Source organism: Globicephala melas, chromosome 3 (assembly GCF_963455315.2).
Source record: "Globicephala melas chromosome 3, mGloMel1.2, whole genome shotgun sequence".
In the NCBI taxonomy this organism is placed as follows: Eukaryota; Metazoa; Chordata; class Mammalia; order Artiodactyla; family Delphinidae; genus Globicephala; species Globicephala melas.
The window spans coordinates 136,181,593-136,196,625 of NC_083316.1; the positions used below are offsets into that span (position 1 = coordinate 136,181,593).

General features: G+C 42.6%; 1 protein-coding gene across 1 annotated transcript in view; it reads right to left on the minus strand.

Moving 5' to 3' along the window:
* The window catches only part of ATP10B (ATPase phospholipid transporting 10B (putative)), a 581,864-nt gene that overhangs the window by 107,831 nt on the left and 459,000 nt on the right, over positions 1-15,033 (minus strand). Inside the window, 1 exon segment of the mRNA XM_060296561.2 lies at positions 14,045-14,239. Within this exon segment, the coding sequence (XP_060152544.2) occupies positions 14,045-14,239 (195 nt within the window).

Below are 15,033 nucleotides of genomic sequence, written 5' to 3' on the forward strand. Positions count from 1 at the left end.
CATTTATCTGTTGATTCAGGGAAGAATTTTTTTCTTCAGAGCAGCCTTGGGAACACCTGTTAAATGTCCAAATATGAAGCTACTTAAAGAAATTGGAATGACAGATACTCTCCATTGGAAAAGGAATCTTGTATGGTGAAGGAGGGAGGCTTTCTCTAGTGCTTTTTTTTTCCTTTTTGAGAGGGCACTTAAAGAAAAGGATCCTTGAATATTACAGCAAAATTGCTCCAAGGAATAAAGGATTATCGCTCAACTTGTCCTTACTCTTCTCCCCTTTGACTTCTGCCCTATTGGGTAATGCCTTTGGGGATGGCCCACCATTGGTTGCTTGCTGTAATCTCAGCAATCTGGCCGGTATTGAGATTGGATTTAATGAGAACACCTTTGACTCTGAGCAATATCCTGACTGCTAACACTTCCAAAGCACACTGGTTCAAACCAGAAGGTTTGCAAAAGCTAGTTGGGAACGCTACATACATAGACATACCGAAGGCAAGGCCAATGCACCGCCACCCGTGAACACTGAAATTCATTTTCTTCCTTCTAATAAAGGGCTCCACTGCATATTATGGGATGTAAATTATTAATGGGATGGAAGATGGATGTTATGCAGATGAACTTATGAAATATATGTGTGTATATATGTATGTGTGTGTGTGTGTGTATGTATATATATTTATGAGCAGTCACTTCTGTGAGTTTGGCTGGAGTGCTGTCTTGTCAATTCCCATAATGATGATAGGTATCGCGAGGTCAATGGAACCACACAAGAAGCTATAAGTCAGACTGGTCTCTGTTTTCTTTCTATTATTCTTTGGGTCCCTGGGAGGTCCTGTCCAGTACTGCTGTCCCGTTAATAATCACCTGTCTTTCCTTTAGATGTAATCTTCTCTTCCTTAGGATGCAGTGGTGAAGGGACACTCTTCGTCCCTGTTGTAGGCTTACCCTCCCCTAAACAGAGATTGCCCATCTCCGGGTCACGCTCAAACAGAGGCACATACGCCTCCAGGCACACATCTTGTCGTGTGTGTCCAGGAGCACTGAAGCTATGGGAACAACATGATTTTTGGGGTGTTCAAAATTTTTTGGGGGGGGACATAATTTAGTAATTTAGCTGGTACAAAATTTGAAGAATTATATGTTTATATTGACCCAAATGTAGTAATATTATAGAATCAGAGTCAGATTTTATAGGAATTTTGGGATAAGAACAAGTGGCATCAGGGACATTTCCTTCTTGCACTGGGTTATTCTGTGCTGGTTTCCTGATCCTCTGGGGGCCCACTTTGCCTCCTCAACTGTGGAAAAGGCAAGGGTACATAGCTCCGGGGTTGGGGCGTCCAGTCCGAGGAGGTGCTGAGTGGCTGAATCCAGCTGAGGCAGAAAAGCGGCGTGCTTCTGCATTGAGGGATGCCCAGATGTGGCCACAGCTGGCTGGGAGCCACTCTGAGGAGTCATTCCCCGGTTAATCCAGCCCGTTCGGAACAGCTGCCATGGGTGGACACATGCACACACTCCTGGTCATTTCCCTGCTCAGTGAGTCCACACCTGGGAACTGATTGCTATTTTAGTTTTGTGGCATGTTCACTGCTGCTTAAAAATAAGACAAATCGACGTGGCTGGGGACGAAGACTCCATCTGGCAGATTCTGCCTTGGGGAGAAATTAAGTGGTGCAGTGCTAAATGGCTTTCTGAGAGGAGATAGGGCTTATTAAGAGGTAAATAAACAGCAAGAGAGGTTTATAACCAACTGGATCCTGTGGGGAAGCAGGTGAAAGGGGGGGAATGGAGGAGGAGAAGGTGCTTAAGCTTCCATTGCTCAAGTGCTATGTGGGTTTTGTAAAAAGGGTTTCAAGGAACTAGAGTAGAGGGCATTTATCAGGAAGCTTAGTTGTCTGTGGGATTTCCCATTCAGTGTAGGATGATGGGCTGACCTGGGCTGTCCTTCAGGAAGCTGGAATGTCAGGCCCAGGATGGTCAGCATCGCTACCGCAGGGTGAAAGGGGAAGCCAGTGAGAATGAGTGCAGTCTAGGGGTTAAGAGTGGGTTTGAATCTCAGCTTCACCACTTACTACCTGTGTGACTTGGGGAAGTTACTTAATCTTTCAGAGACTCTATTTCTTCAGTTGAAGGTAATACGTGTATTTGTCTCAGAGAGTTATTGGAAGGATTAGTGACATGATGCATGGAAGGGACTGAGTTCTTGGTTTTGCACTTAGTAAGTACTTAATGAATACAAGCTTCTTTTATGATGTTGATGACAATGATTGTTAATGTTATGGTGAGGGCTAACCACCACCGCCAGCCCCAGCATTTTCTTCTTCGTGCCATTGGGGTCCCCGCTTTATGTCCGTGATTATATTTCATGAATTGGGCTCAGGCACATAATGTGCAAATACAAGGAACTTAAAAAATCCAAACATGTTCCCCAAGTCCAGAAAAGAAGGACCCAAATTCAGCCCACTGAAGACCAAGGGCTCTGGATGCTGGCTACTGGGCAAACTCCCAGAAAAATATATCGTTAAGATCAGGGCTGTCCAGCAAGTTCTTTGTGGATGTCGACAAACTAGTTCCAAAGTTTATATAAAGAGGCAAAAGACCCACACTAGCCAACTCGATATTGAAGGAGAGGATGGACACTACCCATCCTCGAGACTTACTATAAAGTTACAGTAATCAAGACAGTGCGGTATTGGCAAAAGAATAAACAAATGGATCAATGGAACAGAATAGATAGCCCAGAAATAGATTCACATAATTATAGTCAACTGACTTTTGACAACAGAACAAAGGCAATACAACCGAGCAAAGATAATCTTTTCAACAAATGGATATCCATATGCCAAAAAAAAAAAAAAAAGAAAGAAAGAAGAATCCACAGACCTTACACTCTTGACAAAAATTAACTCAGAATGTATCACAGACCTAAATGTAAAATGCAGAACTATACAACTCCTAGAAGACAACATAGCAGAAAACCTAGATGACCTTGGGTGTGGCGATGACTTTTTAGGTAAACACCATAGGCACTATTCATGAAAGAAGTAACTGAGAAGCTGGACATCATTAAAATTAAAAATTTCTGTTCTGTGAAAGACAATGGTAAGAGAATGAGAAGACGAGCCACCATCTGGGAGAAAATATGTGTTTTGCAAAAGACACGTCTGATAAAGACTCATTTTTCAAAATATAGAAAGAAAAAACAAACTCAAAACTCAACAATAAGAGAACAAACAACCCAATTAAAAATGGACAAAAGATCTGAATAGACATCTCACCAAAGAAGATATACAGATGTCAAATAAGCATGAAAAGAGCTCCACATCACATGTCATCAGAGAAATGCAAATTAAAATGAGATACCGCAAAATACCTATTTGAATGCCCCGAATCGTGAACGCTAACACCACCAATTGCTGGTGAGGAGGTACAGCAAGAGGCACTCACACACTGTCGGTAGGAATGCACAACGGTACAGCCACTTTGAAAGACAATTTGGTGGTTTCTTATAAAACTAAACGTATTCTTACTATACGATCTAGCAATCATGTATCCTATTTACCTAAACGAGTTGAAAACTTATGCCATGCAAAAACCCACACATGTATGTTTATGGCAGCTTTATTTGTAGTTTCCAAAACTTGGAAGCATCTAGATGTCCTTCAGTAGGTGAATGAATGAACTATGGTACATGCAGACAATGAAATATTATTCATAGCTAAAAAGAAGTGAGCTATCAAGCCATGCTAAGACATGGAGGGAACTTACATGCATATGGCTAAGTGAAAGAAGCCAATGTGAAAAGGCTACACACTCTATGATTTCAACTGCGAGACATTCTGGAAAAGGCTAAACTATGGAGACAGTAAAAATATCAGTGGTAGCCAGGAGTTGGGAGGTGGGTAGGGATGAACAGGAGGAGCACAGAGGATATTTAGGGAAGTGAAACTACTCTGTATGATACCGTAATGGTGGATACAGGTCGTTATACATTGGACCAAACCCATAGAATGTATAATACCTAGAGTGAGCCATCTTGTAAACTATGGACTTTGGGTGACTATGATGTCTCAATGTTGGTTCATTAATTTCGACAAATGGACCACTTTGGTGAGGGATGTTGATAATGGAGGAAGTTGTGCATGTGTGAGGGCAGAGGGTATACGGGAAATCTCTGTACCTTCCCCTCAGTTTTACTGTGAACCTAGCTCAAAACTCAACAATAAGAGAACAAACAACCCGATTAAAAATGGACAAAAGATCCATTAAAAAAAGAAAGTCTTAAAAAAAAAAAAAGGCTGGAGGAAATTTGATAAGTCTCCAATTTCGGTGAGGAAACTGACCTGGCCAAGGTGTATAGGAACAAAACTTGGGTTGGAACCTCTGTTCTTTCCATGGCTCCAAGAAGAGTCAAGCGTCCTGTAGCTGGTTCAGGAATACTTGAAATGCCCAACGGTCTTTGTCTTGACAGTGGTGTGCTCACGTAGAGACAATATCGTGGGGTGGTTAAAAGCTCTGGAGTCATGTGAGCCTGACTACAACCCAGAACTACTTCTTACTTCTTACATACAAGGTAGTGTGACCTTGAACCCACTACTTGACTCTATGACCCTCAGTTTATTCATCTATCAAATGGACAAATAAAATCTATTCTACAGGTTAAAGTGAGAGTTCAATAAGATAATACACGAAATGGCCTTAGAGCAAATGGCATTTACTGCTGCTATTAGTATCATCACAGTTATTATTAGCTTGGAGGAAACAGGGTCACTGCTGTGGTGATAGCAGAACAGAATCTGTGTGGTTGTCTATTTTCATGAGCTGTCGTGAATGAGGGGTGGGGCTTTGTGGTTGGAGGAGGAGCTTAGCAAGGGAGAAGGAACTGAAAAGGGAGGAAGGGTCCTGTGGCTTCTGTCCTGACCTGGTCCCACAAAATGGAAATGGAACAGCAGTTAAAGGTTTAGCGTTAAGTTAAAGTTACGCTAAAGACAACGTGGGCCTGGGGCAGAGGGCAGTGAGTGCAGCTGTGTCCCCGCACCCGCCTGTTTGCTACAGACCACGATGATGGGGGCTTTAGACTCTGGCAAGCTCCAGAAAGAAACAGCTGAGGCTGGAGGAGTGGGTAGGAGACCCGGACCCCTGGCTCGGATGGAAATATTGGGGGACATGAACATATTAACTATACCTGAGGATGCCCAGATATATCTGGGGAGGCCTGAGTATTAGGGCGGGAAGAATGAAGACCCAAATCAGCAGCTTGGGGCATCTGTATTTATGTGAATTCATTAACACCCAGAGGCCTAATTGTTTCATGTGTCTTCTACTTTCAACTATGCAATAAGCTTGCTGACAGCTGGGATGACCCCGGGTCTTATATCTCTGTACCTACGTGGAGTCTGGTATGGTGTCTAGCGCACAGGGGAGTGTTCAGGAAATATTCACTAATTGATTCCTTGTAGATTTGTCTTGAACATGAGGCAGTAGAGGAAAAGCTTTTCCTAATCTTAAGTCATTTTGACATCTATCTCTTTTTGTTATGGACGCACTAACGGAGACTTCCAAAAATGATATCATAATAATATAATATGATGGATGATATGAATAGATATGATGAGATGATATAATATAATGTATTTAATGTAATGTAATATAATAAACTTATTTGTATTAAGTGCCTATAATAAGCCCAGCACTTAACCAACGTTACCATTTAGCTGCCTAATAATGACACAACTTTTATTGTTATTGTTATCTGTGTTTCATAGATGAGGAAACTTAAGCCCAGAAAGGTTATCTAACTTGTGTAAGGTCACATAGGTGTGTCTGCCAGGACATAGGAGTGATAGGTGTGGGGACTTCACGGCTCAGCGTGGTCTCTTGGTCCTGTTCGAAAGTGCAGTACTAAGCAGATGACGCCTCAGAACCTGGCGACATAAACATAACTGAGGCTGGGTCGGGAACAGGAGCCTCAGCTTTTGGAATTGTGAGCTCCATAATGGCAAATCAGAGGCTATAAACGCTCACCCGCTCACATACAAATCACGCCTGTTGACACAAGTGCAGAGCTTCAGGGACACCTGAATTCTTGTTTTTTGATTCTTCCACCCATTGAGTTTGGGGGAGAACCTAATGCATTCTATCCTGAAATGACAAGCTGAATTGGCCCACATAGTTTATGGCCTTCTGTGAGCACAGGGCGAGGCCATGGGAGTCGGGTGGGCACTTGCAAAACCGACCCTTTAGAGAGGATGCTACTTGGCTGGTGCCAAATGCAGAGCAAAGACCTGCAGAGTGGATGCAGCGGTCTGCTGGTCTGTCAACTACAGTCAGTGGCACTTTTCATAGTCATGCTTCAAATGACACTATGATCCTCTGTTTTGTGCACTTTCAGATTCTTTCCCCAGGCCTAGTTTACTACGTTATGATAGCTTGGAGTCAAGTTCTATGGTAAAGCGTTTGTCCTCTTCTATGCCGTTCAAAACCCCAGCCAATGATCTGTCTATCTTACTCCCCTTGAGTCAAGCTCATGGTGACTCTTGGCTATCAAGGTTATCGAACTCTCCTTAGTAATATTTTAGGCAACATTTTCTGAGGGCTACTGAATGCCAGGAACTATACTAAGCATTTTACATGCATTACTTCATTTAACAGCTGCAGCAAACCGAGGATATAGTTTTAGGGTAAAGAATACATATTGTATTTCGATGTCAGGACGGCCCTGGCAAAGCCTGAATTCTACCCTGTCAATCATTTCATATCCTCTCGGTTTCCCAGAGGGATGTTATATGGAGGAAAATGATAGTAGAATGGGGATCCAATAGCTACTATATTAAGAGCCACACAGATATGATATTTGAATGTACATTCTATGTTAGAAGCTGGGTTGGGAGAAGTGGCTTAGGCTCCGGGCCAGATGAAGCCACCTAAATCCCTCGCCTAAATCTAAACCCTGGTCTGGGTGTGCTCAGGAGTGACATGGAAACGGAGTTAGGGGAAAGAGGTCCAGGCTCTAGAAGGGTTTCCCAAATTCAGATTTTAAATCCTGCCACATAGAATAGAAGAGAAATGAGAGAGCAGAGCATAAGTTTTTGCTTTTAAAACACTGTTACCCTGCCCACTGGTACATGTGGCTCAGTGAATGTCCTTGACCTTTGCCAATAAAATAAACAATTCCTCCCTTGTATGGGTGGGAAATGTAGCAAGAAAGATGAAGGCTTAGGTTGGGCCTGACATTGAAAAAATTAGAGTTGAAGTGAAGGGAAATTTAAAAAATTATGTAGTGCTAATTATGGTGCAGACACTGAGTTAACAGTTTATAAGGATTATTTCATTCAACCCACATGCCCCTGGGAGATAGGTGCTAATGCTGGCCCTACTTTATACGAGTTGAAATGGCGGCTGCAGTGATCAAGTAACTACAAGTGTCCACATATTTAGTAAGTGGCAGTTCTGAGACAAGCCCTGGTGTGATGCCAAGTGTCCAGTATGATGTCATGTTTTAAACATCCCTGCTGAGACTGCTTTAAGCACTCTCCTTTGGCACTGCATTGTGGAGTTGTTTCTATAGCTCTGCTACGTTCGAGCCCTCTGACATGTCATCTCACATCTTTTCACAAAGTTTACCGTAGAGAGACTATGACCATTATTTAAAGATGAGACAAATGGGGACACAACTGCCTAAGTGGCTTCATTTAGGTCATGTAGTTAATTGGTGACAGACCCAGGATGAGGACCTCTGGTTTCCTCATTCTCAGGCTTTCCTATGGGGACACCGGCACGGAAGGAAACTGACATACAAATAAAAACAGGCTGCAGGCCAGGCATCTGCCTTCTCCAGCAGAGCTTTCCACAGCTGGGAAACCAGGCCCTCAGTGCCATGCTGTCAGAAGACCGGCCGCGATCCTGTAGCATCTGGAATTCTTTTTATGTTATAGCAGCCACCTGACTTACAGAAAAGAGAATCTCCAAGTCTTGGTAAAAAGTCAGAATTTAAACGTTTCTAGGGAATTCCCTGGCGGTCCAGTGTCTAGGACTCGGAGTTTTCGCTGCCAGGGCCCGTGTTCGATCCCTGGTCGGGGAACTAAGATCCCCCAAGCCATGCAGCGTGGCCAATAAAATAAAATAAAGTTTCTAATCGATTCATTTCTCTCTTAAGCTCCTGCTATCTCTTGATCCTCGTCTTTTTGATACCAGCATAAATCACACATACAACCTTCAGGTGACACATGAAGAGGCTGTGAGCTGACCTGTTTTCTTTACCTATTTGAATGCTCATCCTTCAGTGCCCTCCTGAAATGTCACCTCTTCAGAGAAGGCTTCCCTCAGCTGGCTCTGATGTTTTTGGCAGGCAGATGTGTCACTGCAGCCCATGCATGACTGTGACCCTTTGTCCATAGGCAAGGGACACTGTAGCTGTTTACAAGTTCCTCATGCTCTCTGGACTGAGAGCCCCTTGAGGGTACATGGGGCCTTCCATGTTGATATACACGTACTCGGTTCAGACGTAAGACTTGCTGAACAGATGAATAATTGTGTGCTCGGCTGCTGAAACACTGGAAGGCTTTTGCTACGTTACAATATGGGGACAAAAACCTTCATGGATTCCCTTAGTTCCCACTCCTGCTTCCTTGTTGCCTGTTTTCTGAATACAAATAAAAATATACGAAGCTGGATGGAAAAATACAATTCTCTTGCTCGGTATGGTTTCTAGATTCATTAAATTGAGCCCTGGGAGAAACTAAGCTAATACAATTCTGAAGCTAATCTCTCCTTGAAGTCATTCCATAAATCTGATTAATGGGTCACTTTTAGACCACAAGCACAGTTGCTATATTAAAAGAAAATGCTCTAACAGGATTGTAATTCTGTAAACAAGGCTTCTGCTGTTTGCAAAAACATTCTCTCACAGTATAAACAAGTCTAGGCTGGATGATGCGTGGGATTAAGGTGAGCAAAATTCTTAGGGTCCTAGTATTCAACTGTACAAAAATGAGGACATTTGATATCAGCTTCTCAAATGTGTGAAATTGAGACAAGATGGATAGAACTAGTGCTTGAGATATAAGCTTTCATGTTGCTTCTCAGAAAAAAATTGTCCTCTCAGATCTTGTATTCTTTGCCTGACATACCGTCATATATTGTGTTGGTCAAAAAGTTCATTTGGGGTTTTCAGTAAGATGGGATGACAAACCCGAACAGACTTTTTGGCCAGCCCAATATCTTCAACGTTTGGCAAAAGGAAATGCTCCCTCAGCATCATCACTTAAGATAATAATAACAGCTAGCATTTTCTATCTTCCTATTCTGGAGTTTTTCATAGAATTAATCCACTTCAGGGTTAGAATAACTTTAAGGATATATATTACAGAATGTCCCAAAGTGTGTCTGGCTCCTGTTAATATGTGAAAAGCAATTCACAAGGAGTCGAGGCTCAAAACTATTTTAAGGTGATGATGTTGAGGACATAGTGGTGGCCTCTCCAACATGTGTTTCTCCTTCTCTTGGAAAGACCTCATTTTTTAAATCTGGACTTTTCACCTTCCCTGTGTAGCCCATATGCTTTCAGGGAAGTGAACCTCATGCTGAGCTCTATGGCTCAGGTATAACCTAATCAGCATAATCTCATCTCCTGCTCAGAGGGATTGGTTCAGGGATGGGCATGTGACCCACTGGGGTCACTGAGAGATGAGGAGGATCTGTGGAGTAAGCTTCCTGGACCTTCCAAGAATGCTTCTGGAAGTGCTTTTCTTTCTCCCTTTGTGGGTTATTATATGTAGATGTGAGGGCTGGAGCTGCTGCAGCCATCTCATTGCCATGAGGGAAATCTACCTGGGGGTAAAGATGACACAGAGGGGGACTGAATGAAAAGGACAGCTAACTGCTGCAGCTAGAATGCCGATTGGCTGAATGAACCATGCTTGATCACCTGCCCACCTCAGCATATTTGTAGTGACTTAAGAAACAAAGTCTCTTCATTGTTAAAATTGTTTAAGTCGAGGTTTCTGCTTCTTGCAGTAGAGAGCATCTCAGCTGACACAACAGAATATATATAAAACTGAATCACCTTGCTGTATACTTGAAACTAACACAACATTGTAAATTAATTATACTTCAATTAAAAATATGAATTTGTATATCCATTATCAATAACCATAAAGTCTTCCCAAGTACAAATTGCATGATGTGTGCTTTTCTCTTTTTTTAAAAAAATAATTTATTAATTAGTTTATTTATCTTTGGCTGTGTTGGGTCTTCGTTTCTGTGTGAGGGCTTTCTCTAGTTGCAGTGAGCCTGGGCCACTCTTCATCGTGGTGTGCGGGCCTCTCACTGTCACGGCCTCTCTTGTTGCGGAGCACAAGCTCCAGACGCACAGGCTCAGTAGTTGTGGCTCACGGGCCTAGTTGCTCCGCGGCATGTGGGACCTTCCCAGACCAGGGCTCGAACCCATGTCCCCTGCACTGGCAGGCGGATTCTCAACCACTGTGCCACCAGGGGAGCCCGATGTGTGCTTTTCCAAGGTAATTTTTCAGTCCTGACAACTATGATAATCAAGTATTGAAATAAACTGAACTTAGAACCTGGTTTTCAAATACTCTCTTTGTTAAACTATGATTCACCAAAATAGTGAAGAATGATCAAACCCATTATTATCACTAAACTTTTATCTATAATCATTTTAGAACGATTTCTCTGAAATTATATTATTAAGAAATAAATAAAATAATATTATTTGTTTTTAAAAAATAAAAAACCTGTATGTCCCTCCCTGCCAGTGAGCCTTTTTTCTGGATTGTTATCTCCTCAGTTTTCTGCCACTTTCCTGGAAGCTATTTTGAGAACAGAATGACAACAGCCTGGCCTGTATCAGGCCAGCACCCAGCACAGGTCAGTCTGTGATCTGATTGACACTGAGATTATCCCCAAGAACAGGCCTATTTTTCTGGGATGCTCAGGGCAGAGGATTTCTGGCAAAGCAGGGAGAAGAGAACCAGGCTCGCTGAGGTCCCCCTGTATCCCTCCCCAAGGAACCAGCCTCACTGTGCATCTTCCATGAGAAAAACAACAAAGGAGAAAGACAGAAAACAAAAAGTGATGAGGTGGATTGGTGACAAGAGAAAAACAATGTTTTCTTAAAAAATCAGTCTCTTTAGGAAAGGCGGCACACTCCAACAGTTTTTTTTTTTTTTCTCTCTTTATAATCTCCTTACTCAAAGGTGAGGAATGACTCAGTCTCAACTCTAGGTATTCAGTGTGCTAACAATACTCAAGACAATTAGATCCAGCTGAAAAAAAAAAACCCCAAACCTTCAGATTAATATTTTTAGATGTGCAATTTTGGTCCTGTAGGCAAACAGAACAGAAGCTCATCTTTTGCTGAGGAGAAGGTACGGAAGTTCTCTTAGGGGCGCCCTGGAGACAGCTGAGTCCCTTGCATTACATGATCTCCTTAGAAGCTTCCCCAGGCTACAATTTTCCGAGTGGAGTCTGCCTCATAAACTGTCATCAGCCAGCTCCAAGTCATAAGCTCCATGTTCTCCCCCGGGGAAGGGAACTTCTTAGAAAGAAGCAGCCCCTAAACAGCTGTAGGGCACACATCGGAGCAAGCGCCTTTCACTCTAAGAAGGACCAGAGCAACTGCAGAACGTCTTGGGGTCCATAAGGTCAGAGGAAACAAGTCAGAGGGATGGTGCTTCTTGAGAGAGATGGACTTTTTCCCTTATTTGGCAGGAAGTCAAGCCCCTACCTGCTGTATTCATCTAAGTGACTGACTCATCCAAAGTTTCTTATTGCCAGCCTAGAAAGCACTCTTTGTCACTGCAATCTCACTGCAAGCCCAGCCTCCATTCCCTTGCTTCTTTCTGGGCTACATGAATTGTCACAAAGTTGAGACACACGGTAACTCTGTTTTCTTCCCTTACTGATCGAGAGCGTGTCCTTTTCCTAACAACCCAGTTTGGTTTTTGACTCAATGGAGTCTTTCTAAGACAACGACAGGTATAAAATTATGTTAAAGTACATGGCAAGACAGGTGGTGAACCATGTTTGTTTGGGTTGGGATATCAGAGAGAAAGCTTAAGGACAGTCTTGATCGAGCTAATGTGCATTTCACATTCTAAAAATAAAGCAATTACAGTTTGCAAACTGAGTATTTATCATACATCAGGAGCACTGCTAAGTAATTTCCAAGGATTATCACATGCAATTCTCACGACCACCTCAGGAAGTGTTCCAATTTTACGAGGGACAAAATGAGTCTCAGAGAGGTTAGGTCACTTGCCTAAGGTCACAGAGTTAACGATTGATCGAGACAGCGTTCAATCCAGGCAGTGTGTCTCCAGGACTGGTTCTCCTAATACACTGCCTACTGCTTTCCTGAAAAACAGTGATGCCACTTTTCTCCAAGGGTCTCCAAACCTGCTCCAATGTGCTCATGGCCACACTGGACCTAAAATGGTTGTGAATTTATGCAAAACTCTTAAATGTCTAACACATTTGAAACAGCAAAGAAAATGTCACATAGTAAAGACTTCCTAATTTTAATCAACGATTGACTCAAGGCTCAATTCCTTTTGTTTTATGTTTTTCAGTTTTAAACCATAATCCCCATTGTGGAGAACTGAACAGCTTCACTGTGATAAAATGATGCTATCTTCCTACCCCATCCTTCTAGAAACAGCACCTGCGGTGGCAGCAGCCACAGAAAGCTCAGAGCTGGGGCCGAGACTTCCCCGGGTGTTTCGTTTTACCTGCTATAGACGAGGCACTCTCGGTTATTGATCACTGTATCGGATTTGTACCTCCGGAGGTCTTCCCAAGCATCCTTGATGGCAGTGACCGTCAGGATGATACAGATCGGTATCATGCTCACCTCAGGCTGGAAGGCATTGACCACGGGGATAAAATTCAGAACCACAAGGCCCACAAAATAGAAATTGGCAAACCGGTGTAGCTGCTCAAAGATGTTCTTGGGTATGAAGGACAACAGAGTGTACTTGCTGGTCTTAATTTGATTCCCATGGTAATGTCTGTTGGGGTTCTCTTTGTGGGACCGTCCTTCAAAGGGCAGGTTGGAGACCACCACTCGTTTCCTGTCTTCTTTCCTTTTCAGCCTTTCCTTGCCTTCCTTTCTCATCTCTGCTCAATCCCGTCTCTTTAATTCTCATAGCAGGACACTTGAGCTCCCCATAAAAGAGGTTCTTCCCTGATCAGTTCCGTTGTTCAGCTGTCAGCGAGTGATGTTCCTGACATCTTTTACTCGCCTTGTCTGCTGAAAATTTCTCTCTTCTTTCAAAAGGAAAACTAAAAGTAAAAAGCCGGTGTATAAACTCTAGGGGAGAAGTATGACAAGGAAAGAGCTTGCAGAGAACAGGTGTGTACCCACCAGGTCACTTCCTTCTATTTGTTGAGACTCCACCTGTTGGAATGCAGACGTCACCCACAGGTAGCTTCCTTTTCCACCCCAGGCAACCAAGAACAGGTGTGCCAACTCTGGGTCCTAAAACCTACCTGGCTAAGTTCTAAAAGCAAGGAGTTTTAGCCAAGAGCCACAGATGCTTTAAAAACAGTATACATTTTCCTGTTTGGGAGACATTGCCTGTCACTCTCCAAAGAGCTGTTCCTGAACTTGGTCTCCTGAGATGGTTCAGTCAATTTTAGAGTTTAGTTCTTGAGGTTTCAACCCTGCTCTTATGGCAGTTACACGAGTTAAATTAAAGGTTTCTAAATCTCAGCACTACTGACATTTTGGGCTGGATCATAATTCTTTGTTGTGGAAGGTTGTCCCGTATATTGTAAGATGTTTAGCATCATCCTTGGCTTTTACTCACTAAATGCCAGTAGCAACCTCCTTCCCGATATGGCAACCAAAACCATCTGCAGACATTGTCAAAAGTTCCTTGCAGGGCAAAATTGCCCTGGTTGAGTATCACTGAATTACATGAATTGAAGAAAATTAATGTGAGAAGAGAGACCAATTTTTTGAAAACACTGATAAGTTTGCATAATCTATTTGCCACAGAGAAAACAGAGGAATGATTTCCCTTACCTTTCATATATCTGGATGTTGGAGCAGTTTATCTCTCTATCAAGGCGGTGTCTCTTGAAGTCCTCTATGCCATCCTTGACCATGGTGATGAACAGGACAATGGCCAACGGTAACATAGTAATCTCCCTGTGGAAGACTTCCATGGAGGGCATCCAGTTCAGAATCACCAGGAACAGGAAATAGAGGTTAGCCCATCTGGAAGGGGCAAGCAAGGTATGAATGAAAACCGTGGAGAAGAGAAATATACTTGCCGCATTACTGCTTCCCCATTAGCCCTTGCCAACTAAAAATGACATTCTCTTTCAGTGTCACCTCGAACATCATGGTAAGGGCTTTAAAGTCAAATCCATTTAAAATGGGGATAGTACTGTCTACTTTATAGGGCTCCTATAAATATTACATGGGATGAATATTTGTTATGTATGCAATGGAGGGTTCCAGAGTATAGTAGTTGCTCAATAAATGATAGGTGCTAATAATTACAAAACTTAGGATAATGTCTAGGTGCATATTTTGCTTTATAATTAAAAGATAATTTTGCATATATTATCTCAAAAGAGTGGCTTGCACTTTTACGTTTTCCAAGTGCATCTTTCTCCCTCTTGCCACAGTGCCTTTGCACATGAAGGTCTGTTCGAAAGAACATTCTTCTGGCTCCCTTCTCTGACTTCTCTCTGCCTCTTTCCACCTAGTTAACACATTCTCTTCTTTCATATTAGACTTCCACAGTTACTTCCTCCTAGAAGTCTTCCTTGACTTTCCTAACTAGGCCCGATTTCTCTTGTACTCACTCTAATAGCACCATATCCTTCTCCTTGGAAGTATCTATCTGAATTACAGTTTACACCAATTTACATAATTCCTAAAATTAACATCTGTCTCTTTCACTAGCCAATATAGTCAGGACAATGTGTCTTTTTCTTTTCGCTCATGTATCTCTAATACACAACACGTGGCTTAACACAGAGTAGAATCTGATAAATACTGAA